Source organism: Neolamprologus brichardi, chromosome 17, assembly GCF_056152115.1.
Source record: "Neolamprologus brichardi isolate AB-2024 chromosome 17, ASM5615211v1, whole genome shotgun sequence".
In the NCBI taxonomy this organism is placed as follows: Eukaryota; Metazoa; Chordata; class Actinopteri; order Cichliformes; family Cichlidae; genus Neolamprologus; species Neolamprologus brichardi.
The window spans coordinates 34055462-34083456 of record NC_142120.1 but is presented as its reverse complement, the minus strand read 5'-3'; the positions used below and the strand labels follow the sequence as shown (position 1 = coordinate 34083456).

Here is a 27995-nt window from a genome sequence, read left to right as displayed (position 1 = left end):
CGCATCTCCTGTCTGATTGTTCCCCAAACAAAGGTGTTCTGATGATTTCTTTCTTCCATCATGTTTCTGACTTTCATCCTCATGAAGGTCAATATAAGCTCTATAGAGTAGTAATGGGATGTATCTAAAAGTAAAGACAATTCCTCTCCATTGTTGTTACATTTTAGCTCATTGTTTTAATGAGATATATATTATAGTTATTATTATTAGATATATTTTGTCACAGCTGAAGTTAATTTCATACTTCATTTCATAGTGTCCCGATACTGGATTGATGAAATTAGTACATTTTCTCAAGAACATTTTTAGGCTTCATGCAAGGATTGTTAAAGGAATGTAGATTCATCCATCCTGGGGGGTTTTCTGGTGTCGTCCTCACCTAAGAAGGCAGGTATGGTTTAATATATGTGAGACGTATGCATACAGGTGCTGGTCATAAAATTAGAATATCATTGAAAAGTTGATTTACTTCACAAATTCCATTCAAAAAGTGAAAGTTGTATAATGAATACATTCAGTCCACACAGACTGATATATTTCGAGTGTTTATTTCTTTCAATTTAGATGATTATAACTGACAAGTAATGAAATGAATGGGTTTTTTCACAGTCCTCTCCAGGGAGTGGTTATCCCTATTGCTTGTATACTTTTTTCTACCACATCTTTTCCTTCCCTTCGCCTCTCTAGTAATGTGCTTTGACACAGAGTTCTGTGAACAGCCAATGATCTTTTGTGTCTTCCCCGTGAGTGCGTACTCTACAGAACTAGACTGAGAGACAATTTAAAGGCCTTTGCAAGTGTTTTGAGTTTATTATCTGATTCATTATTGAAATTTTTCTCAAAATTCTAATTTTCTGAGATACTGAATTTTTCATTAGTTGTCAGTTATAATCATCAAAATTAAAAGAAATAAACACTTGAAATATGTCAGTCTGTGTGTAATGAATGTACACATTATACAACTTTCACTTTTTGAATGGAACTGGTGAAATAAATCAACTTTTTGATGATATTCTTTTGGTGATAATTTTATGCCTAGCATCTGTATATATGTAGCCTCCGCTTCCTCGTCTCTCAGAGGTGAGCTCTGTCCATGGTGCTGATATAAATTACAGGTGTAGCTCATACGGGTCTTTAGGGCATATTGGTGCTCGAGACAAATGTATTGCTGTGTGAAGTTTTTGTGGCTACACTTCATTATATACTTCAATTCAGTTTTATTCATATGGTGTCAAATCACCACAGCAACTTTAAAGTGATTTACGTTGTAAAGTTAACAATCAGGTGATCTACGAGCCAGCTTTTGTGACGGTGGAAAGGAAAAACTCCTGTTTAACAGGAAGAAACCTCCTCAAAACTCTATGAATACAAATATCAGCTTTCCCCCCACAATTCTTTGTCTAACCAAACATTGTATACTTCAAACTGCAGTTTGAAGTATACAATGTTTGTGCCCCTTAAGAAAATGGCCTTTAAAACGCGCAGACACTCACACAATTCAAACTAGGAGCCCGAGTGCCGCGAGTCCCTCGACCATTAACTCTAATGTTAACTTTTCTCTCGTCTCTTAAGCAAAAGCAGAAGCGAAGGCAGTTTTTAAACTGCGGTTTCTCTGCTGTGTTTGGTGTCATCGACACAGGAAAAGTAACATGTCCTTGTGCTCGTAGTGTAAAGGTTTTACATGGAGAGCTACACCCGAGAAGTCACGAAACGTGCTGATTAACAGAATTAAGTTTTTGGGATGGAGAGCTTCAGTTTTTATAGTGCAGGGTTTTAATTCAGGGTTTCTGTGTGCTTACTGAAGAAGACTCTGCAGGTACAATTAGATGCATGTTTTGTTTTTACCAGTATGGTGGCATTTGTTTTAAACAGCTTTTAGTGCAAATATTTCTAATAATAAACGGGACTTGTAGCATGAAAATTAGCTCTATTGCCATGCTGTTTTTCATTAGAGCCACTAGAGGGCAGCACGGTAGAGCTTTTCTACTTCACTGGCAGTTTTGATGTTATGACCTCAGGCTTATTGATGTTCTTTTTATATTTGGTCCAGGGCGACTTTTAATGACATAATCAGTGTTAGTGGTACATGACTGCAACAAGAAGAAAAACAAAACATATCTGGTATTTGTTACATAGAAAAAAAATAGCTGCATCACGTCATTTCTCATTTGTACACAATAGCTATCCTCAACTTTTCATTTAAGTTTTGGGAAGTTTTGGGATAGAAAGATCTTTCTAAATTTTATACTGATGAGGACAGAAATCAAAAATGACGGAAAGTGGAGGGGGGGGGGGGGGGGTAGTATTGGAACAAATCTTGCCAAACACAGAATTTCAAATTAAAATATGAAAACAAAAAGAAGATGCATAGTGCAGGGTCTGCACGCTTGAAGTACGCGCACTACGCGTACTACGTACTATAAGTACGAGAAGTGCGGAAGTGAGAGGCTTGTGAAATGGGAGGGTCTAGCCTCCGTTGCGCTGTTCGGGTTGCCTAGCAACCATGATACTAACCGCGAGAAACATTACATACAGTTTTGTGTGACAGAAATGAAGGAGAATAAATGTTTTGTTGGTCATTAATTTCTGTCATGACATCACTTTGATTAGCTGAGTATCTGAGGCTGAGACCACGGGACTGTAAAACATGATTGTTGGGCTTCATTTCTGTACTGAACAGTTATTTAAGATTAGTTAGTAAATAACAATTAGCTAATGTTGTTCATGAGACTAAAATCATCTCACTGTGGTAATGTAAATATAATATGGCCAATATTATATTATTGTCAGATTATTATGATATATACACATACATATATATATATACACATACATATATATATATATATATATATATACACATACATATATCTACATATATACATATACATATATATATACGTATATATATTAATTACAGGATATATTACAGCAGTGAGCTTGAACTCTGGGTCAAAGATTCAAGTTGCATTTATTTAAATATCCTATCACCTTAAATCTTCACTCAAAGTGTATATATGACATATGTATATATATATAGTGTATATTGACAGTGTATATATAGCTGTATTATATATGAGACAAAAATTTGGCTCAATGCTTACATATATGTGTAAAAACAAAATGTACGAGCTGTGAAAACTGTGTCTGATAGAATGAGGAGTAGACTGATATATTAAATATTCCTTTATTGGGTGAGAAAATCAGACCATGTCATAACTGCTTTAAGTCATACAGAACAGATATCAGAGCCTTAAACAGGCCGACTTCTGCTAAATGGGTCAAACTGGGCAGAAAATATACAAACACATAACATCTGCTATGGATTGTGGGATATATGGGACCACGCTTGATATTTGGGGAAATCGACGGCGCATTTGGAGTATACATTTGAAGTACACTTCGAATTGGGACAGCCGTCGTCGCGTGGCGGTGACGTAATCGCACTCAAAATGCGTACTTCAAGCATGCGGTCTCTTAATTGGGACACAGCCTCAGCTTTGTATTCAGAGTTTAAAAGTCTTACAGGACCAAATCCCACAGCAATGTGCACCACTAAAACGTTTAGAAAAAAAAAAAGAAAAGAAACAAAAACCCAACGCAGCCAAGATTTATTGAAACCACTTTTATTAATCAAAATGACCAAAAGTAGCTGAAACAGGAGACGACCGACAGAATCAACATTCAAAATATGGAAAAAAAAAAAAACCCAAAACATTTCTGTAAAGTGCCAAACAAGAAAAAAAAGCCTTATTAATGAGAGTTTACATATATAAAAAACACACAAACACCACCACATAGAAAACTATATTTTTAATACACACAACAAAAAAATTAGAAGTCTCATACAGATATATCTATATATTTAAAAAAAAATCTATACCAAGTAGACTCTGCTCCAAAATGATGTCGGCCTGCAGGGGGCCTGAAAGAGAGGCGTTTGATCAGTAGTTCATCAACCTGGGCTTTTCTTTGACTACCCACAGTTATGAGTGCTCATACACATTGTGCAATTTTAATCAGTTATATTAAATTTAAAAAAACAAAAAAACAAAAACTTTAACCCTCCAACATCTAATACATTCTAATGCCACCCAGAAACAAGGGATTTCTGATGAAGGCACACAACAGGGAGGATTGTTCATAATGATGTCACCTCCTATCTAGATATTTATACAAAATAAAACAAGTTCTAGGTCAGACTGTCCACCAGTGGAACGGGAATTCTCACAGAGGTGAATAAAATGTCACAACTTTGGTAACCTGCTGAGGGAAACGGGGCAGAAGGGGCCTTACCCGGGATCCCTCCATCAATAAAAACTGATCTTTATCCTGCAAACGCCTCACTCAAGTGCATTCTACTAAGTCATGATGGTGTTCTTGTGTTCAAAAAACGATGAGGTTAGTATTCGAGTATTGATTTTATTAATAAAATGTTATATCTGTAATGGCTGTACGTGCAACAAAGGTGAGAAATGTAAACATTGTGCAAGTCGTAGTGTTAATCAGGTACGATGAAATGACCTTGGAAGAGACCGGCGAATCGGAACAAAGATGACACAAACGATGCATCTTTGACCCTTTTGGATTAATAAAAACACAATATAAAAAGACAATTAAATAACACAGAAAAAACTAGACAAAAATGACAATTCATGAGGATTATTGACGATTTCTGCAGAACAAAGCTGAGTGCCACCAGCCTGCTGGTTAGGTCTTCTGCCTCCTCTTACTGCTCATTTCAAAATAATGCTCCTCGCTTTTCCCTTTCAGTTGTGGGACCTTCTTCCTGATGCTGGGCTCTGTTTTAACAGCTCTGATGTTGGGGCAGGAGTTTTGCGGTGCCCGGGTGAGTTCCGGTTTTAGAGTCGGCTTGATGGCGTTAGTTGCGGCTGCTTGTTTTCGCCCTGCCCTCTGAGCTGTGACTGCTGTTTTCTGATTGGCTTTGCTGGAAGCGGAAGGGCCCGAGTTGCCCCCTGGGACCTGCCCGGGGGAGTCGGCAGTACTGCGTGAGGGGGTGGCGGCTGCTTTGTTGACAGCCGGTCCCTTAGTTTTGACTGTGGCCTCCTTGCTTTTTGGCAGGGAGCAGGCAGGTTTAGCCGGTGCTGGAGAGGCTGTCCGTGAGCAGGGGGTGGGTGTGCGGGACTGTAAAGGGGTCGTTGCTGCTGATCTGGGAGTTGGAGTTGCAGCTCTTGAGGCCGTCTTCGCTCGCTTCACTGCCTCGAGACGGAGGCGCGAAGCCGAGGAGCCGGGACAGCGCTGTGCTAGACGGGAGCGCTGACTGGCGCCCAACGGAGGGCGGGTGTCTTTAGAGGTAGCTGACCGTACTGGTGCAGTGATAGGGCGCAGCACTGGGACCGAGGTGGGAGAGGTGCTGGGGCTGGAGGGTTTGGGACATTTGGAGGATGGCTCAGGGCAGACGGGGCTCCTGGGCTGAGAGGAGGCACAGCGAGGTGGTGGTCTGAGCTTCAATTTGGAGGTGGAGCTTGGATCCACAGCAGCAGGTGATGGAGCTGCGGCAGGAATCAGAGCTCTACCCTGACACCCAGGGCTAGGAGACTGCCTGGGAGTGCTTCCCACAGGCGTGTGGGGCTTAGAGGAGTAACCTTTGGGGGCCACAGGCAGAGGAAGCTGGGTAGGCTTCCTGGGGAAGGACCCAGTCATCTGGAGGTTCTTCTTAGGCGCACACACTGAACCCTTCCTGGGCATTGTGGGTGTGCAGGCTGGAGAGGCGTTGTAGGACCGACACGTCTGACCTACGGCGGACACAGATGCTGGCTTACAGGCTTGAGTCGAAGAGGAGGAAGAGGTAGAACAGGAAGAAGATGAAGAGGAGGATGAAGGTGACATGAGATCAGTGACTGCAGCGAGCGGGTCCATGTCAGGAGGAGGAGCTGAACTCCCATGATGACCCCCGAGGCCTGGGGGGCCTTTTTGGAAGGCCAGGATCTTCTGCTCCAGAGTGGTGAACTGCAACACCCGCAGCGGGTCGTATTTCAGCAGGAAACCTCGGAGGGTGTCCCAGCCGCCACCGACGCGCACCATCACATGTTTGCCATGAAGCATCTGAGGACACAAAGCAGAAGAAGGGCTGATGTAAAAATTCACTCATTTTCAGTTTGGACAGTCCAACACCAACAAGTCCTTCAGTAACTGCAGACACACATGTAGTTTGGCTCTTTAGACAGCGGCGTGTTTGTAATGTCATCACATCCAGCCACAATTGGTTAATGAGCTTACATGTTGAGTTACAGTTAAAGCCGCTGCGACTGCCAGAGGATGCACACATTGGCAACAGCCACCGTGCATACTTGAAAAACAGCCAAAGACCACTCATTTTAGCATTTGCCCACCTCAACTGCAGTGTGCGTTCATACTAACCCGAATGAAGATGGTCTTATCTCCGAGTCTGTAGCGCCCCTCAGACAGGTACTCGATGGACACTCTGTTAGAGCAGTTGCAGGGTGGGTTGTCCATGTCATGCTCCTAAACGAGGAAGGGAAAGATACAGTAGAAGGCAATTAGAAAGCTAAATTAAAAGTTTGCCTGGCAGCGATGCTGCATTCCCAACGTAATGGATATCAGCAAGGATTTAAATGGGATCTATAGAGCTCATTTACTACTCCATAGGTCTTATATTGATCCTGCATGCAGCACCTTGGGTTTATCCATCTCTAAAGTAGAAATTCTCAAACTGTAAGGCGCAAAGATTTAGAGTGGCGCAAACATTTTTTTTAGATTCTGAAGTGATCCAGAAAATAGCTGCACCTCATTGGCTGCCCCTCTTCTGGCTCTTCTATTTTTATGACCCATCTCTTCACCATGACTGTGACTGAGATGATCAAATAAGGCCAAACTGATGTCAGCTCAGCACAAGAGCTGTAGCTGCAGACCAATTATTCAGAGCTGCCTCTACCTGAGCCCACACGCTCATAATGCAAAACACTGGTGATCTTTAATAATGAAAGAAAAAACAAAAAACAGCACAACAGGTCCTGTTTAATGTAGGATGACCAACTGTCCTCTTTTCCCCAGACATGTCCGCTTTTCGCGTTCTGTCCGGGGGGATTTTTGAGATTGATGAAAATGTCCGGGTTTTCTATGGGCCTACAGAGGACCCATATGTGTGACGTCATCCCACAAGTAGTTGTTCGGGCTCACAGACACGCACCTGATGATGTTTAAAAGATGCCAAAGCACAAGTGCAGCTTTTCAGAAGAACTGCAAAAGAAATTTCCCTCGTACAGTCCCGGTACTGGTAATTTTTCTTACACGGAAGAGACTTATTTCTGTACCATTATTTACTTCCAGAGGTTTTTAAGCTATTTTTCTTTGCACTTGTTGACTTGTAAAAGCCTATATGATGTTTTTTTATTTCACCATTCATTGACCGCACAGAGAAGTCATCGTTTAAATATGTTAACATTTTCATACAGTATTATTAAAGTTCTTCATGACCAGGCCAAGTGTCTTCTTCTTTTTTTTTTTTTTCTTTTTTTTTTTTTAAATCAAAATATGGTCACCCTACTTTAATGACCTCACGTTTGCTTAAGCGAGCAGTAATCCATCCACTAACTACATCCTCTGTGTCACTGAAGTCCAACACGTCGACTGTGTTAAAATTTCTCTAAAGATGAGACCAATGACCGGGTGATGAAGGCACCTGTCAGGCAGCACAGGTTACGAGGAGCTGATTGTTGCTGCTCAAATGTAATGGGCAGACTCAGTTGGGAATAGACACACTGGGATTGTGGATGCTTTTATCCAAAGTGCCTTCCACTTGAACGAGTGCAGTTTATTTTTAGCACAGCCATCTCCTCTGGGAATAAAACTATCAACTGTGACGGTGTTGGTGCATCATTTTACCCAGTGAACCACACAGAGGGCTGAACCCTCCTAACACCACCCTCAGTCTCCATCAGTGAGGCAGAGTGAGATGGACCACTTCCACCCACTGCGAGTACATATGTACGGCGGCCCACATGTGTAGCCTGGAGGTCACGTGTCATTTGCCGTCACACGTGACCTCGAGTGGCGACGGAGCATCACATGGTGGGCTCTGATGCGTCATGCACCCTCTGGGGTGCCGATGGCCGTCTGGCGCCATCTTGGCTCAGCATCAATGCAGTTGCACACGTACCACATGTTCAGCAGCCTCACGCCAATGTGTGCTTTAAATTCCCAAACATCATCTCCTCTCTACGAGACCTTTCAGGATCATAATCCAGACGACACGTGCTCCCAACACAGTGACGTCGCTAAAGGAGGCCACACATTTTACCTCAAGGTGAAAAACCTCATATCGTGTTTGTTTCAGTTTGTTTCATCACTGAACTCACCCCGGGTTGGTAGAGGCCGCCGTGCTGGCAACACACGCTGAAGGTTTTGACTGCCGGAGGCGGCTCCTCTGTCAAGAGCAGAGTCTCCTCCATTTCGATCTCCTTCTCCAGCTTCACCAGCACAGGAGGCTCCACGCCGTACCTGAGACGCACAGAGATTACAGTGGAAATTCAATCTTAAACCATTTCTAATCCCTCTAAAAGTGCCTTCGGTGTTTAAAGACTTACTTGGAGATGATGCGACCGATCTCCAGCAGACAGAGGCAAACCTGTCGAGGCTCCTTGTGCAGCACTGAGGTGGAAAACAAAGCCGATTAGTTACAACAACAGCTGACGCTCCTGCTCCCTTTGGATGGGGCGAAGCAGACAGAACAGGAGCGACAAAGTGAATTCACGTGTTGAACTCCAAAACGTGCCGCGACGAGAGCAACATTAAAGTTAATTATTCTCCGAGGAGACGGTGAGGGATTCGGCGAGCATAACTTTAGAGTCACTCGAGGGCACTAACAAAAACATTTATCTACATGTACACATGCTGTGCTCCAAATCGCCCCAATCCAGTTTGCTGGGGAGCCTTTTATTTGTAATGAAGGGATCTCCCATAGAGAGTACTCAGAGTGATTGCTCTCCTCAACAGATCCTATTAAACCATTAAGAAGTACAGCTTAAAGAGCAGACTCAACTTACAGCGCGGATCTAGTCCTTTTCATCCCATTAGCATGCTGAACATGAAGCCCAACATTGGAAGTTGAGGATAATTAAATATGTTATAGCAGTTAGTACAAATCTACAAACCTCAAAACACTGAGGTGAAAAAAGAAAGCGTGCAGCTCAAACCTTTTTCTAAGGTTTTTAATCCAAAAGCAGGAGTCAGCTGATAGAAAACATGTTGTGTGTTCACATAGTTGCATCTAAATGACCCAGATTAAAGGATTTTTATCAACTAAGATTACATTTTTGTCCTGTGCCAGTTTGAGACTGAGAACAAAGCTTAAAGTTTAATAACTGAAGAATTTTAATGAGTTACTTTGTGTTCTTACAGTAACTCAACAGCCCAGAATCTGGCCCAAGTGCAAGTCAGATGGCGGTCAGAGTTCAAGCTGCAGTGCACGAGCTTGTATAAAGATAGACGACAGGAGAACTGAAAGATTTCTTACTTCTAAAAGGTAACAAGCACATGACTACAAACAGGACTGCACCACAGAAAGCAAGCAGCTTGTTGTTGGTTTGTGCTGCAGTGTGTTGTAGGTCTTTACCGAGGCCTTCCGACTCAAACAAGTAGGTCTCCTCCACACCGATGTGTCGGCACCAGGCCAGGAAGTTGGCGGTGTTGTCGCGAGCAAAGAAGGAGCCTGGAGAGGCATCCCGCTTGCATGCTACCTTCCTTGTAGGAAACAGCTGTCATGGGGATAGAAAGTAAACCTTTATTGTCACGAACCATGACATCGAGGCGATTTATGTCAAACTACAGAAAATACACAGAAATCCAGCAGTCAATAGGCCGAATATAATCTGGTCAAATTCTATTAAAACGTGTACCAAACACACGGCACAAAGGACTGTATGTCCAGGAAATTCATTTAGTTTCATCATACTGGGCGTTCATAGGTCTTCCCAAACATTCCTTATGTGAGAGCAGGGAAGCTGAGCCGCGTGACTCACCTTGCTAAGTGCAGAGGGGCAGCTCTCAGCGATCTTAGTCTGCAGCACACCGATAAGCTTGCAGAGCTTCACACCATTATTCAGGTCCTCCATGAAAACCTCGGCTCTCACCTCCTCTCCTGGAAAAGAGAGGAGTTTATTATATTTTCTAAATTACAGAATAATCTCTACTCACAGTAACCGAGCTCAATGCAAAAACAGCCTACCTTACCTGGTTTTTTCCAGTTCTTTGAAAAGATCACGTTCACACAACAAAAGCCTTTTGTTGTCCTTTTGTTTAAACAGATACCACACTGAAAGACTTCAGCTTTTCAGCAAGAGCCTACTGAAGGAATTATAGCGTTCCCACGACCCTTTGTTAAAATCACCGCTCTAGGCAACTCTACAAAGGCTACTAAGGGAACAAAATCCACAATACCGTCCTGCAAAGTGAGAACGATTGCTCTGCAAAAGTTTATTTTCCACCAACAACAGTCAGCCCCCGAGGCCTGGAACTTTACCCACCGTTTGCCACCTGCTTCCTCAACGTGATGATCAATGGTCAAACAGTTTAAAACAAATCTTATAATGTGGGTCTTTATGGTCATGGTACCAATAATTTCATTGGTCAGCACCTGCCCACATTCCTCATGAGAAAACTCAAAGTCTGCCTCTGAAAACAAACGTATTCAGCAACAACAATAGAGTTACCAGTCAGCTTCGATTTCCTCCTATATTCTAAAAGAGACAATAGATGTCAGTAGAATAGCACACACGGACAAAATGAAAGATTTGGTTCCACTGTGGTTTCAGTGGTTTGCTATGAGCTGGTTGGGAATAGCGGCATTCAAATCCAATTACATGGGAAACCCGTGTCAATAGCGCTTCAGTACTTTCCTAGCCTGGAGGTGGAAACGGTTCACATGCAACCGTCAGCTGTTAATTCCCAAACGCACAGGTTTGGACACAGGCACGGTTCTACAATACGCCTGGAAACGTTTAAGAAAAAGTGATGCAGAACAGCTGATGCTTACCCAGCATGCCAGTGAGCCATATGGCCAGGTCCTCCTGCATGGGCACCAGCGTGGCCTCGTGCCGCACCGCCAACCACTGGTCATACTGGAAGACGTCTGTGAGGCCGGGGCCGTGCCGCTGCACTAATGGGCTGCGAGGGCTCTTGGGGCTCAGTGAGGGGGCGTCGAACTTCTCCCCAAACCACACCTGGAAACAAAGAATCACACATGTAGGAAAAACATTTGAATAAAATCAAGAACACAGATTACTGTTTTAAATACTGCCAACTGTCTTGGATGTCAGGGCTTGGTTTGTGCTTTGACACAAACTAAACTATCGAGTCTTGGAAAGGCACACACCGTCAATACAAGTCATGTCCAATCAGCTGAATGCAACACAAGTGGACTTCAGAGGTACAGCAGAGCAGAGTTTGTCCTGTTTGAAAGCAGGTAGGCTACCTGTTCTCCGACTCTTTTACTCCCTTTACCTCCAGGCTTTTGTTGTTCAGACAAATGCACAGAAAATATTATCTTTTCCACGAGGAGCTGCGTTATAAGTCTGAGCATGCCTCAGTCAGCACACAGTCTGTGAAAACACCAAGTCCACAGACTTTTTTTTTTTTTTTTAAAAAACACTGAAAAACGACTAACGATTAGGAATCATTCCACAACCGGCTCTCTGCAACATTATGATAGCCTACCTCCCCATTCAGCCCAGCACTGAGAGAATGAGGGGAATTTATGGGAGCCATCCATGCAGAGAGGACGTGTCAGGGATGCCGTCACAGCACACTTCACTTCTGTGAACACACACTCCACACAACATGCTCTAACAGATCCACTGAAGCTTAGCCTGTTTTTAAACCTTCCATCATCAGTTTGTGTGTTTCAGTTTTACTTTAATTGATATCATGTCTAACTAAAAGCCATTATTCGCTTTAGGTCTGTCAGAAAAAAAATGATAAAAACAAATAAATACATGTTTTGCCTGGAGTGAGCTGCTGACCCCAGCTCGAGACAGTGATGTCTCATCATGTTCATCTCCTCTGTCACACGCTCCTTTTCCATTCTCCCTCACTTTTTTAGTCATTGGTTTAAGTCACTAAATTTGATTTAAAAAGAAAGTAGAGAAAGAAAATATTCCTGAGACAACATCTGACGGGGTTGCAAAGTCATCTGTGTATAGCATTAACCTTTGATTGTCAGAGCATTAGCAATGTGGTCACGTAAAAGACACAAGACAAAGCTAAAGCTTCTTCTCCCCGAGTGTGTGTGGTCTGTATGGTGTGTGTGTGTGTGTGTGTGTGATGCAAGTGCACAAACTAGTTACCCCATTTTGTTCTTACGTTTTTGATTGTTTACAGGCAGCCGACCATGTAATCTAGAAACCAGCAGCAGATGTGCACCGTGACAGCTCGTCCAGACATTACATAACTCACTTCAGGATGACACCCCCACCCCCCTCCTACCCTGAATGCTGACATCTGTCTAAGATACAGTCTTTAATCTTTGCATCCATCTCATACCATTGATCAAAAAGGGGACACGGAGTCCACTGTGCTTAAAACAAACCGCAGTCTTGTTGAGGCCTTGAATGAATTGCATTCGCTCAGCAAACGCTAATTCACAAACAGGAAACCTTCTGGGCAGCGGAATAGAGAGAGACTGTTATACAGTAATGGGCTTGTACTGATACTTTGAGCTATCCCAGACACTGTTCAGGATACTGTATGTGCAAGCTTCGAGTAGTCTTGTAAACAATGAAGCACTGAATTAGGAATATTGAATCATTAGCAAGTCTTTAGCAAGATGCATCTATCTGTATAGTAAATAAAACTACATTAAAAAAAGGGAATTTCAAGGAACTGGGTGCATGATGGTCCCTCATTTTAGGTTATAAGAGATTAAGAACTTATTAGGACTGTGTGAACTTGGTGTTTAACCTTCAGTGTCAATATGCAGTCTTATAATGAGGATTTCAGAGAGAAAAGTGGAGGAAAAAAACAAAACAAAAACATGCTCTTCCTATACAGATTAACTGCATAAAAACACAATCATGCTGTGTGCCCTCCATTTTTGCAAATCACATTTTGACTTTGAGGTTCTGCTCCGGTGATTTAATACGGCACAGCCATTAAGCTGGGGGATTCTCAAGAGGCAAGCTCATCAAAGCAGCAGAGGCCCAGAATTTCTGACTTTTAAACCAGTAAGGGTCAAAATTCACGACCATCATAGCCTACGTTTCCCATACATCTCAAACATCCAACTTGAATCCTGTTTGTAGAGTGAGAGGTTTCAATCACATCTGAACTCACAGTGTTAGACGAGTCATAAAGTTGGGTTCAACAGTGCCAGCTCAAACAAGCTGATGGCTCAGCTGATGAACTTCCATGCATCAATTAAATTAGATGATACAATGATGCTATATGAGGTGCTATTTGAGGCTTTAGCCTACATACAAGCCGCTTTGCAACCCACCTCCAAAACAGGACCTGTTTTCTTGTTATTTCTAACTTAGAGCACATCAGCTTTCAGCAAAAAGAAATGTGATGATCGTTGTGTCGGGGTCCCTGCCTGCAGCTTTCCAATGTCTGCACTTTGAAGAGCCAAAACAGACTCGTACAGGTAAACCTGAATGAGGGTAGATGTAAATAATCCTTTGGTGATAGTGGATCTGTCTGAACTGAGAGGGGAGATAGCATTCCTGTGATAAAGCCCCATGTTCGTCCATGTCATATCACCTTTGACCCCAAAGTGTTGAGGAGCTTAAAAACACGGGAAAGTGGCAAAACGCCCGATGTTCAGAACGGTCCCGCTGTCTCAAGGTTGTCTCGCTTCAAAAGACACCGATTACGCAACAGCTCAGAAGCTTAACCTGCCCGCGGTGTTCTCTACAGTCACAACAACGCATGTTATTTTTTGCAACATGCAGCGTAGTGCAACTTTGGATTATCCCCAGTGGTCAGGCAGCATTTCTAATCGGCACAGCGCCTTTTACGTCACTTCTCAAACTAGTACTTGCACCTGACTGTATGTAGGCTCAGTGAACATTCAGGTTTTAAAGCTTAATGAAGGCAAGTATAGGGGAATTCAACATTGACCCCTCCCCAAACAACCCTTCTCTGTTTACTCATTAGGTACAGGATTGCGTATTGGTAATCCAAAAGAAAAAAAAAGGAAAAAAAAAGGGGGGCTTTGTGCCTGTATGTTGCCAATTACTTGAATTACTAGTTTCTGATGCTCTTACCTTAAGCCACTTACACAAAGGGCAATTAAATTCCCTCAAACAATAGCAAATAGTAAGAAGGTCAAAGGGGAACACTGAGATACATCTATACATCTCTCTCCATCTAGTAATATCTTGATGTGTTCTCTTAAACTAATCCTGAGGGTGGTAAAAGAAGTTGACCCCTGATTAAACCATTGGTGGTTTGACCTTCAAGTGTCCTCGGGCAAAATGCTAAATACCAAGTTGCTCCCAATGGCAGCAGTGTGTGAATGGGTGAATAAGAGTCTTTATGGAGTGTTCTGAGCACACCGAGCTAGGAAAGAGTCACGTGAATGCAAAACATTTTTTTTAATCTTTATTTCAATGACTCATGCAAAAGACGTCGATTGAAAACAAGAATTTAGTTGAACATTGACTTTGTCAATGTTCAACTAAAGTTAAATGTTGTGTAGCTCAACCAGATCTGAAGGATAATTTCCCAATGTAAGAGTTTTCCTTACTTCCCATGGCCTGACTGACCTTTAAACCCTTTAGGATTATAACTAACCCACAGCAGATTGGTTTGGCTAGGCTAAGCTAGCAAAGTCACTCTGTTCTTTTCAGAATGACACAAGCTTTCTGATTGGTCAAGTTTATAGGTGACCATTATCATCTTACCAAAGTTTTTCAGGTGTTTCCTGTCTGTTATGTCTGTTTAGTGATTGTAGTAATTTCTGCTAATCTATTTCTGTTTTAGCAACAACCAGCATATTGAGCATTTGGCAGTTAAGGAATTTGATATTCCTTAACTGGTGTGATTTTTAACCCACAGCTACTATCACAAGAGATTTCAGGGGCAACAAAGCCTCAGACATTACATATGATAATCGCTGCATTTGTACTAACGCTATTATAGATGAACGCATATGCCGCTTAGACTTCCATGAGTGAATAACATCTTCAGCATGAGTGAGCAGAGCAGTCAGTGTGTGACCGATTATCGAATGTGACGGTGCTCTACATGGGCAGTGAAGCTCTGAGTCGAGCTGTGGAAGTCGCTGCAGTGTTACAGTCTGCATCATCACTACAATCTGATACGGATCAATAACCTCACAGGGTGACTGATTGATATTTGGAAAATAAAACCCACTAAATACCCTTCTTCTCCATCTACGTTGGTCTGTTTGGTCGCTGTTTGGTCTGCTCTGTGGCATTGAAGAAGCTTGAGATGCTGCTAAAGGTCTGATAATCCAAGTTAAAAGTTAAAAAAGAAGGATGAAACACCTTCCTTTCACATGTAAACAACCGATGCATTTTTTTGGGCAAGCAAAATCTTTTCCTTTATACTCTCATTTACCCAGCTTGTTTTTTTACATTCCAAATTTCTCTGAGATTATAGTTTGGTGCTACCAAACCATTATTTGGGGAAAACAAAAGAAAACTTAAAAAGAGACTGTGCTACATAAACTACAAAGGAAATTGAATATTATCTGGCGCAGGCAAACTTTCTAAGTAATGTAATCTTTTCTTAATCTGCAGCATCCAACCGCAGTTCATCGACAGCTCCCACAAGCCTCATCAACACATCGGCATCAGCCAGAGAGCTTTTCTGCCACATGTTATCCACATAGCACTGAGATACATGTTTTGCATATCTTCAGTCCAAGACGGGCTGCGAGAGCCAGGACTTTCCAGACCAGAGAAAAGCAGGGAGGTGCTGCCATGTGACAAATTTGTAATATGATACATGTGTTGTTTTGGTTTTTGGGATGGGTAACACTTCGTTGCTGGGAGGGGTAGAGAGGGGGAAAGAAAAAAAAAAACAAATATATAAAAACCATTGTGCATTCCACCCACTCCCCCCTTAAAAATGTGCGGGGAAACTCCTCAGGGTCCGAGCAGTGGAACGCCAGACATGCATAACAAAAACAAGATGGCATGCTGCAGCACAGGTGGGCTCACCACAGTTGTTGAGTGGAAAGACAGATGTCTGCACTTCTTTAATTTGAACACTACAACGTGGAGTATGTGGGAACTTCTTCCCTCAGCATGGCACTGAGGCTCTGACTGGCCCAAAGGGGGTGCTACGATAAGGACTCAAAATCAAGTTAGCCCTACAGCATGTGCTAAAATATATAGCGGCTGTACAAGCCCAGAATGAGGACAGCACTGGTTTAAACTGAAACTAAACATCCATGTGTTTGTGAGCTTCATGTATATCAGACTTGAGATGGGGGATGAGCCTACCTGGATGCCAGCCTGGACAGCCATTACTTTGATCCTAGATGATTCCCCTTTTCATTCTGTAGAAACATGAAGGAAAAAAAGAAAAACAGGTCTCAGACTAAATAAAGTTACAACAGTGCAAAACGTAACATCAAATTCTAATAAGGACAATGTGTTTAAACATCTTGTGTTGTCTTTGCACCATTTTCAATTTAATAAAAATCCTTGTGTTGTTTTTATTTACGTTTTACATAAAGAATGCGAACAAGAAATTCCAGAGAGCTGCATCTGCGTTCCTGAAAACTGCTAATCAAGATGCACAGGGTATCTGATTAAAAGCTACCTAAGGGAGTTTTAAAGGAACAGTTCACCGTTTTAGCCAACTCCTGCATAAACACCTCATGTGGATGCATTTAATATGGATCTGGAGGAGATTAGCTGACTTTAGCGCAGCATGAAAAGACATGCTTTTTAGGCGTTTCTTTTGAAACAGCAGTGGGAGTGGTATCCACTTAAGAGTCTTGAGACCTTGGTGTTGCTGGACAGCAAAGAGAAATGCTGCACAAGTATGAGGTGGATGACTAACCGGCTTCTCTATAAAAACTGGTTCCACCATGAAACTCATTCTGAGAACATGGCGTTCTGTATTCGTACAGAGGGGGAAAATGTTCTTCATTTATCCAACTTTGAGGGTTTTAAAAAAAAAATTGTACTAATATTCAGAGCAGGGTAAAATCCAGGTAAGCTAATATTATTTATACAGCACATTTCACTACATGTAAACTGTGTGTGCCAACAAGACATCCTGTCTTTCTTCTCTCACCCCAACCGGTCGCAGCAGATGGCCCCGCCCCTCCCTGAGCCTGGTTCTGCCGGAGGTTTCTTCCTGTTAAAAGGGAGTTTTTCCTTCCCACTGTCGCCAAAGTGCTTGCTCATAGGGGGTCATATGATTGTTGGGCTTTTCTCTGTATCTATGAAGCGCCTTGAGGCGACCTTTGTTGTGATTTGGCGCTATATAAATAAAATTGAATTGAAAAAAAGAAGTTGGACAGCCACTCATTGTTGCTAAACCTGCTTAATGATGAGCCTAAAAATAACAATGTAATAAATCTCAGCTTCCCCAAACACCAAAGTGACATCTTTGCATCCATTAATATGATGAACATAAAATACAGCTGGAAAAAGTTTGGCATGTCATTTTTATGAATGATGCAAACAATTAATCAATTGACTAGTTGTTTAATCAGTACTTTAGCAAACCCCCATACAGCAGAAGCTAGGCGAGGATAAAATGACAAATTATGTATTAGCTGGAAGAATTTACACAGTTGGTAATTTACCTAGGTTAAAATCAAGTGTATTGCCAATACTACTGCTTCATGTGTATGACAACATCATTACAAACTTTATCCAAAGTGGAAATGGCAATGTAGCCAATCATAAGCTGCGTTTTCTTGCTAGTGAGTCAAAAAAAAAAAAAAAAAAAAAATGAGTTTAAGAGTAGATAATGTGTGCCGTTAGCAATCAGGACTTTCTGACATTTCATTGACTGTACAAAAAATAAATCAATACAAATAATGAAGGTGCAGCACTATAATCAATACATTTTGCTTATTGGCCAACCCTACACTGGAACATGCGGACTCTGGAGTCAAGGCAGAGCCCTATGAGAACAGTGACTTCTAAGCTCCATTTGGACACATGTTGATTATTTCATAAAGTCCATTCCGTGTGGCTCTTCTCCCAAACTTAATCTTCATAGCTTTCCTTCATCTCTCAGTCACAGAGGGCCTGTTTTATTAACGAATTAGACAGGAAAGCCAAATGTGACTGTGCTGAGTTAAATAGCAGAAGGAAGTTAAAGATATAAACAGCAAGCGACCTTCTGCGTCAAAAAGGAGGTCCATGCTGTTTTTGCAGGACATGCAATGAGTTTAGGGGGAATCAAACTTTCTCACAAAGGGAGTGATGGAGTGCTGCTCTGCATCTTTCCCCACACAGGATGTGAGGGATTACCCTGACCCTCCAATGTCCCCGAGGGTGTGTGTGTTTGACAAAGAAAGACAGTGGGTGGGGTGAGAAAGCAATCCCAAGCATGGAGATCCTAATAACACTGACAATTTGGTCAACGCAGCTGAGGCAATAGTCTGTCAACACCAACCCCTACATTCTCCTTGGACACACAAACCTCAGCTTATATCCACCACAAAATGGAAAGTGAAATGGGTTTGTGAAACTTCTACGCTGCAGTATTTCACTGTTCTCGTGTTTTCCACTGATGTTGTCATAAACAGATTGGTAAAACTGACATAAAAAGATACATTCCTGCAGCTTTACATAAAAATACTGCTACAACTGACAGTGAAATGATTTGTTCATCAGAAGCCAGCCCAACAGTGCTGTGCACAGTCATCCAATACCACAACTGCAGCCCAGCGGAGAGGAAATGCAAGTCAGCGACCAAGGACAGGTCGGCATGGACTAGAAAGGATGACAACACGAGACAACTTACCTGAGAACAACAAACATTTCGGACAGTCAGGGAAGATGCTGCAACAAGCAACTCTGATCAACCTCCAAAACATCCTCAATGACGAGCCGAAAACCCTGCGATGTGTCCGGGCAGAGCGGCTCCAACGTCTCTGCTTCCACGAGTTAGCGGGGAGGGAAAGGCAGTGAGAGAATGACAAGGAGGGAGGGTGGGACGAGAGATGGATGGGAGGAGGTGCAAAGGGAGAGCCCTGACTAATCAAGTGGCTACGCTTCGCTAAGCCCTGACCACCCCCTTGCTTCCTCCCCCCAACAATCCTGTCACGGTGGGACCCCTCTCACAAAGCATCCATTGTTTTGTTAGCTTGCCACTCTCCCACCACACACACACACACACACACACACACACACACACACACACACACACACACACACACACACACACACACACACACACACACACACACACACACACACACACACACACACACACACACACACACACACACACACACACACACACACACACACACACACACACACACACACACACACACACACACACACACACACACACCTCAAAACCAGTAACCAAACGAGGAACTCTTCAATCAGGGTGCCTAACCCTAACCCCCCCAGCCTTGTCCCACCAGAGCATCCACACAATCTTCCAAGCCAGTACCCAGCAGAGTGTTTGAGGATGGAGGCAGGCCAACAGTAAGAACCTCTCCAGTTGTTAAGCCGCAGGTGCAAAGGAAAATGACATTAGCATCCATGTGGAAAGGGCTTCAAGAAAACTGCCTCAAAGAGAGTAAACTTCAAGGCGGCAAAAGCAGAACACATGACGTCATCGGATCAGATGTCCAGATGTTGGTCTGACACAGTTGTTTCAAGTAGCTTCAAGTAGACAATCAAACCCAGATTGTTAATTTGCCACAGCATCTGTAGATTGTCTAATTCTCTGCAAGATATCACAACATGCTCCGAGTAATTCCTGGTGTTGCTCAAGATCAAACAACATTTTTTTTTTTAGATTTGAGATAAAGTTCAGGGGAATGTGTGTGACAGTTGCAGTATGGGTATTGGCAATAACTGACAGATTAGGTCAGAGACAGAGCACTGAGAAGCATGATTTGTTACATCTACGTCAAGCTTAAGAGGATTTCAGTGAAGTCTTTTAAAGCACGCTTTGGACATAACCTCGGGGCTACAAAGCAAAATACCCAGAGGCAGTGGAAAAACATGGCGACATTTAGAGTTCTAAAGATCCAGAATGGCTCTGCTTCTTTTCGGCATACATGCATTCGTGACGGGTCACGCTCAACAACACTGGACAAAGGGCAAATCTTTGGCTCTGGACTCCAGTTGTGTGCATCTGGGGCTCCAGCAGAGCCTGAGAGCACGATTTCCTGTAGAGACCAAAGGCACCCACACACAGTCAAATGTCAAGCACAGAGGAGGGCGAGAGCTGAAGTCAAAAAATGGGGAGGCGAAGACAAAGCACGTTTCATTATGGTGAACTTTGGTGTGGCACACTGGAAAGGGCAGTGTTTAACTCTAGGACACTGAGAACTACCACGCACATTCCTCTAAGGTCGTCTGAGGGGGGGGGAAAAAAAGGGCCCAGTCTGTTCCCCTCTTTAAACCGCATTTCCATGTAATTTAGTGCATTTGCTACAGCGCACTTATCATTGGGGTAAAGCTTAAGGGTAAGAATGATTTGGCATAGCAGAGATAACTGGTTGGGATCAATTTTATCAATCTCGGACTAATTCAGGCTGGTGATAATGTCCCATTCACATTTAGATAAGAGGAAAACATCAGGGAACATCAGCACTCTTCAATCCATATGGAATGTGTCTTCATCACGTTACAGGTCTTGTCGACAGGATTTTTTCCAATATCCTGGCTCTTAAAATCAAGAGCCATCAAGCGGTGCGGGTTCGTAGCTTAGCAAAGTCGTACTAAACACAACCAGAATTCATACATAAGGCACACGGCAGTTTCAGATAATGTGTAATATTCAGACTTTAATAGGACTTAAAGGAAATATTCCTAGCTGGAGCTTCCCTGCAGCGTAAGTCAACATAGATGCTGTGTGCACATTTTGTTGAGGGTGGGGATGAGGCATCTGTCCGCATGTTACCAACACAGATCGCCTCTCTCCAGTCGTAGCCAGTAATCATTTAAGAGGATCAACGCTATTCCAGACAGCAGAGCGCATCCACCTCCACGACGCTCCGTCACCACAACACACACAGCACGTGGCGCACACATGCTGCCTGCAGCGCTCCGGCGATTCATGCGATCACCCGTGCATAAGTGCAAAACAGAAATGGGAGCAGATTACGTAATGAGTTAAAAGTAGAATGTTTCGGGAGGTGATGTCCTTTTGATTTTCCACTATATGACACTGTGTACGTGTTGGTGGGTGGGGGGTGGAAATGGAGTAAACATGAGTAAAGATACAGAAAAAGTTAGCCATGTGAACTCCAAAAGTCCTCGAGGGATCTCTTGAGATGTAGAAAAACTCATGTCTCATTAGTGCATAACTTAAGTCCATCAGTGTTAAAAAAATTAAAATGTGTTATGGATGCCACATACCTTCTTTTCTCCAACGTGCTAACATATCTAATCAGGACGTCAGCATGGACATACATAGAGATTGATTGAAGCGGACCAATACCAGTAATACCAATCATACAAACCAGTTTGTTTCTATGACATTCAGGCCTTCTATAAATTAGAAATCTACAAGGATTCTGCTAAACATCCTTTTAGTTAAGATGTTTTTAATGTGAAAGCAATGCCCTGTTTAATGTAATACCACCAGCAGAGAAAATAGATGAGTAATATCCCAGTCCTTTTTACCCACAGTGTGAACTGGCTGTGGGCCAGTGAACCCTCTGCTGCCTTGCCTTCCTGCAGTCCAAAGAAGTTCTGCTGGACCCGACTAACCCCAAGAGAATACCAACTCCTCCCCTATTAAACTCTTTCCTGCTGAGCCCTTTGTGTCTGGACTTAATTACTCTGTCGAAGGAGCATTTCATTTGGAGCCTGGCCTCCCTCCTTTTCATTACAGATGGGGCCCAACTGCACTGTGTTCAGAAGGAAATTCATTCAGTTGAGGAGAATGAAAAAGTAAATATACTTCAATAGTCTGTGAGTTAACTGAGCCCTGCATCTTTAAACTATTCTGTCTAAAGCCATCCCCCCCACCCACCCTCTGGCCTGCACGGGCTTGCTAATCGTGGTTTTACACCGTAAAAAGACTCGTTCCCTTTCAATCATTTCTTGGACTTGACTCCTTTGTCCTCGTTGGAGCAGCCTTTCCTTAGAGGTGAGTCAGTGGGAGCAAAGCCCATCTTAAAGGCTCAAATGAGTGGGAGCCACCTGCCAATCCATTTTGATTTGTTGATGCTAATCCATGGCTCAATACATGTTACCAGGTCAACTGTAGGATTTCAAAATCCCTTTCTGCTGACTCAGGATCAGGCTTTTTACCCAGCTTTCCACAACCTTGACCACTGAAGAAAATTATGGAAGCCAATTCTAGGTCAATAAAAAGGAATACCACAAATAAAATCATCCTAGGAGTCAAACTTTTCCACAAAAGATATAATCAGTCATGTATTTATCCAAAACACACCAAGTTCAGTTATTCAAAAAGATATCTCATATCTATGAAAAACCTTTCTGACTTCCACATCATTATTTAGTACATTGTGTAAAATACCACCACTAGGGATCGGTAGATAACAGACTGCAGTATGAATTCTGTTCTCTTATTGCTCCCAATTCAAGTGCACAATCCTACCTATAGTGGCCGCTGTAGGACAAACAACCCTGTTCATCTGTAGTGAGCTTTAAGCTTTTAACAGCTACTAAAAAAAATTAAAATTAAAAATTAAAAATTAAATATTCTTGGTCAAGACTCCGATTTTGCCAAAATGCAACAAGCCCCCTCTCTAACCAAGTTCTACACCAGCTGCAAAGCTTCAAACATCAGTTCAAACAGACATTTTCCCCCCAATTTCACAGTCGACTTTGTTTTTTTTAATTTAAGTTCCTGTGTGACATCAGCCGTCAGTTGGCTGCGTCAATCACCAGTGTTTAACGAGGTAAGGCAGCACTTAAAATGCACCACACTTTGCAAGATCCCTACTCTGAGCTGTGTCTGCTGACCTCACGTGTACACCAACTACACTGACCTCTTCAATTCAACCACAGTTGAAGAATAGAGAGCCAAACAGATTTATTAGTGAATGCTAGAACAAGCACAACACCATGAGTTCATTGAATTAATAGTGACCTGGGATGTGACGTTGTGTGCTGAAGGAAAAAGTTGCAGAAATGTGGCCAGACTCTGACTCGGCTTTTCCACTGTAAACATGTTAGTTAATCATTTTCCTTACTGATAATATGAAAAATCAGGCACACAGCCATTATCTTTTGCCATGTCCGACATCTGTCAATAATCACACACAGCGCCTCAGTGTTGCTATGCTACAGGCCTTATCAGGGTCAGTTCAGATAAGTCCCTATAGCCCAAAACATCCATCTTGGCCATTATCAATTCTTCACAGAGTCAGGCCAGAGAGATGTGAAAGGTCGAGTGGTTGTTGAGCTCAGCCTAATTAGCCACATTTTTGTTCAGTAACAAATCAGTTTAAGGGCTTTTAAAATCTGGGGCACCTTTAACATAATGAGCCTCACTGGTGCCAAGATGAGGTGGAAGGACTGATCAGGAGGGGGGGGGGAAAAAAAAAAGCAACTACGGCATCTGAATGCAAGATGACTTGCCTACAACACATTTACTTTTTTAGTATATTTAAATGTTTATACATTAATTTATGCATTAAAACAAAACTTTATTTACAGCTGAATCAGTCAGCTGATCCTTTATTCATTTCATTAAAAAAATGAACCAGTCAAATGAGCTTAACTCAACTGTGAAATGACTGAGTTATGCTAGTTCAGAGAGTGCTGAATGTTCCAGATTTCTATAGTATGTACACAGTTTTAACAAAAATAAAAAATAAAAAAAATATAAATCTAAAGTTCCCTCTCAGATAAATCATAAACATGCACCTTTTCAAAGTCTGTGTTCCCTACAGTTATATTATATAAGCCTGCCCACTGGGTCACCAGCCCGACACTCCTACTGCCCGTCCCAGGCCAGATAACTCACACCAAGTACATTTTTAGGTGAGCCCCAAATGGCGCAACTGAAACAAGACAATTTTTGTTATCTGAAAAAAAAACAAAAGATTTACTAACAAATGATCAACCTTGTTCAGACAGTTCACATGCTAGAAAGCAGTAATACCGGCGAGCCCTGCGTTTAATCAGAGCGTGCAGCAGGCGTAGCAAAAGTTCACATTGAGCTACGCTGCACCCACTAAAGCTGCAAGAGGTTTAAAGAAGGGGCGGCTGATTACTACCAAATTGCCAACAGCAAACAAAGTAACTGGGAATTAAATATTTTTAGAGAGAGGCACCTTACAAACAATATTATTTAATAATTCCTCAACCGAGGACCAAGCAGTTGTAGATTTTTAATAGATCTGAAGACAATCATCAATGAAGTTCTTCTTGCAGACACTAATGGTTTAACTGCTGCTCCAGCTGATCCCACCACTATTCCAATTACTGCACAACTGAATGACTCTGGATATTAAACACCACCTATGAATAATGCATGCATGTCAGCTGCGCTCTGCACCATTTACAGACCTCCACCTATCAAGCATCATCATCCCTTACTTTTTTTTTTTTTTTTTTTTAAATTCACACACAAGACAAAGCAGGCCTTAATGAGTTAAACATGCTGTGGGCACATATGGGCTGAGATGCTGCATGTGTGGACACAATAGAGATGGTAATGAAATCTTGGATTAGCCCTCATTTATTTAGGATATAGCTTACAGGAAGGGGATGAGGGGCTTCAGGGAGCCTTGGCAGGTCCAAAACATGAGGCCTGATGCCAAAGATCAAGCAGATGGTGATTATGAAGATAGCTGGAAATGAGGTTGCTGCTCATGTGTGCACTCAATTATCAAGAGCAGGCCAACGACAGCCATGTCTGAAACAAAGTGAGCCACTGTATTGTTGTCAATCTGGAGACAGATTACAGTCTACATCTACATACAGTGCTAAGGGAATGTTACATTTAGCTTGATATACAAATATCAGCTTTGAAAACAAATTTGAAACAAAACAAAACATTCTATATAATCAAATTTAAAAAAAAGTAGTCAACAAGTTCAACAAAACCGGCCTATAAGGTGTCTCAAATAAATACAACAAAATAAAACCAGTAACGGTACCAAAAAAGGAAGATTCATTCATAACACATGGGAAAAGCTCCAGGGAAACAGAGTTAATGATAAAAACAATAAAAAAAAATATGTTTTTTTATTGTTTAAAACCAATAAAAACCCTGAAAACCATAAATTACACACCTGAGCCTCAACTCCTACGGTCCAGTACCAAACGACTCACGGACCGGTACCAGTCCGTGGCCCGGGGGTTGGGGACCTCTGTTCTAGAGGACTTCAAAAACCATTTAATTGTGGATTAGCAATTTTTCAGCAAAGAAACCTGTGAACACACCACTCATATACGCATTTTCAAACATTTGAATATTTACACATTTATCAGACATAAATCAACGTTAGAAATTATCTGGATTTGTGTTTGAGACCACCTTGCAAACAAATGTAGTCATCAGTCTCATTTATGCTTCCTTTTGGTCTCCTCCAGCAGAGTATAACAAAGCTTAGATTATGGCAGGGGTGGGGCATATCACATCTTCCATAATAATGATAAACACAGGTATGAATTTTTATGAGATATAAAAGTGTTCCATTACGTTATCAGTGACGCCATGCATTTATGTTTTCTTAGCACACCCAGCTACGAGATAAGCCCAGGAACATCTGACAGCGAGAGCTACATGTCAGCCTCGGATGGCGTGGACTTGTCACAACCTTAAAAAAACAAAACAAAAAAACAAAACACAAAACCCCAAACTCAGCATTAGCGCTGGTATAAGAATATGATAAGCCGAACCATAGTAATGATGTGATTAATGGTAAGCCTAATGGTAATGCCCCCAATGATTGTGAAAAGGACAAAATTGAGATAAAACTATTACTTTTTTTCCCCCCTTCATTAACGTGGTGCACCAATGATGACAACTATACAGACTTCAGCTAACAAGAACAGTAATGGTTTCAACAAGTCCAACAAGGAGCAAAAAAAATAAGAAGCCCTTTGTTTGTTTGTTTTAAACAAGCACTACATTAACAGTTTGATTGCGTGGCTCAACTTTCAGATGCTGGATAAAGTCCAGCCTGATAACAGGATTTCATCTGGGCATCTAAGAATAGCAGCAGTGTGAATAGAGCTAAACATGGCACAACAAGTACATTAACCTGATCACTGATGCTAATCCTAATGATCGAAGTCACTTTCTAAACGGACTGTGCAGGTCAAACCAGTGGCATGTTCACACCCAGCAATTATGGTGAGATTAACAGATATGATGTACTATATAGGATATGTCTATAAAATGCTAAAATATTCATTTTCTTTTTTTGTTATTGAGGCTGACGAGCTAAAGGCAGCAGGGGAAAAAAGAAAAAAGTCTTGTTGTTGTGAGACAAAAATAAACAACCATGATTGCCAGCACCTATGGTGCAATGTGTGAATGGTCCTTCCCTTTTGTTACACTCTTTGCAGGAAGCACCTGCAGGTCTTTTACTTCATCCCTCTTCCTCCAGCAGGAAAGGAGGATTGTCAAGGACCTGAGACTTCATGTAAAAGTACTCCCTCTTCACTGTGTGGGCACAGCGGGCGCTCTTTGATCCAAAAACAGCTGCATGAGAGCCGCTAATCTAACCTACTCTTTATATTACTCTACTGTCAACAAACACATAATACTGCGTGATACTGCAAATGTTGGTATGATCCAATACAAAATAAATACAGGGCCAGGTTCACCAAATTCTGCACACATTTTTGGGTTATGTCTAAACGTGCTATAGGCTAAAAATAAAACAGAACTTACAGTCAACACAAAAAGTTCAGACATTTTACATAACGTATGTTTGACGTGTATTTTTGCATTTCCAAAAAATATATTTTAAAAATATGTAATTATTTAAGACAGGTCAGCTGGCTACATACTGAATTAGAGGATAGAAACAAAGTATCGATCCTATCAAGCTAGTATCGATACCAACACCGGTGTTGATATCGATCCACCCACCTCTACAAACACATCATCGCCTTCTGCCTCTACCCCTGCAACACCTCGACACACACAGTCTCCTGGGTTAGATATTTACTAGTAAACTGCTAATCCTCTTAACTATTTATTCCCACCCTAAATTTGGCCTTGCTCCATAACGGGAGGCGTCGCCACAGACACCGCAGCAGCACGCACAGACCTGTCAAGAGGAATCTTTACAGTTCAAGGATGCGAAATGGTTTGCAAAGTGCCTCAAAACATAATTACAGTCTGTATGAAGAGAAAAGCAACTGTCCTACCGAACAGTTAACTACGATAACAATAAAATAAAAAATAAAAAAAAATAGGCAACCAACTTTTAAAAAGCAAACTTGACGTGTGCTTCAAAAACTTCTCTAAAAAAAAAACAACAACAAAAAAAACCCAAAACAAAATGATACAAAATAGACACAGTCAGGAACACGTCTGAATATTTTATTTTAATTGAGAGACCTATTAAAAACCATATATAATTCAATTTATATTCTCTGGTTCTGGAAAAATAACGGCGCTTTAGTCGGAACCGTGTTAGCACAGTCCACGAGGCTCCCTCAAAGATTTTCGGGAGGACCCGCAGACAACCTCTGCACAGGCGAAAACTTTCAGATACATTTTCCTTCTTTTATTTATTTCCTGTGACAAAAAAAAGTAACAGATTCAGACTTACCAGCGGCTGAGCAGGAAGCAGACTCTTGACGAAAAACTTCTACTCCTTGTGGAAATGTTGACTTGTGAGACTTGTGTGACTCCTCGCCACTAATTTTCTCCAGAGTCGCCACTGC

At 42.0% G+C, this 27995-nt stretch overlaps 1 protein-coding gene across 2 annotated transcripts; it reads right to left on the bottom strand.

Annotated features, from left to right (window-relative positions):
• Positions 1 to 3625: 3625 nt before the first annotated feature.
• Positions 3626 to 27995, bottom strand: gas2l3 (growth arrest-specific 2 like 3). 2 transcript variants are annotated; one of them, XM_035914673.2, is made up of 9 exons: positions 27881 to 27995; positions 16449 to 16504; positions 11015 to 11201; positions 10002 to 10120; positions 9596 to 9737; positions 8568 to 8631; positions 8340 to 8481; positions 6382 to 6486; positions 3626 to 6066 (listed from the first exon to the last, which is right to left on the bottom strand). In XM_035914673.2, the coding sequence occupies exons 2-9, from the start codon at positions 16470 to 16472 to the stop codon at positions 4711 to 4713; spliced, it is 2139 nt and encodes a 712-aa protein (XP_035770566.2). In that variant the 5' UTR covers positions 16473 to 16504; positions 27881 to 27995; the 3' UTR covers positions 3626 to 4710. The 2 variants fall into 2 exon arrangements, with proteins under 2 accessions (XP_035770566.2, XP_006806530.2); XM_006806467.3 differs by lacking the exon at positions 27881 to 27995 and adding an exon at positions 18940 to 19188.

Bases quoted from the DNA above. Each gene is read 5' to 3' on its own strand.
- gas2l3 (XM_035914673.2), bottom strand. From the start codon at position 16,472: ATGGCTGTCCAGGCTGGCATCCAG. The intron at 9,738-10,001 runs GTGAGTCACGCG...TCCCCATGACAG, and splicing joins GCCCCTCTGCACTTAGCAAG to CTGTTTCCTACAAGGAAGGT. The intron at 8,632-9,595 runs GTAAAGACCTAC...TTTCCACCTCAG, and splicing joins GTTTGAGTCGGAAGGCCTCG to TGCTGCACAAGGAGCCTCGA.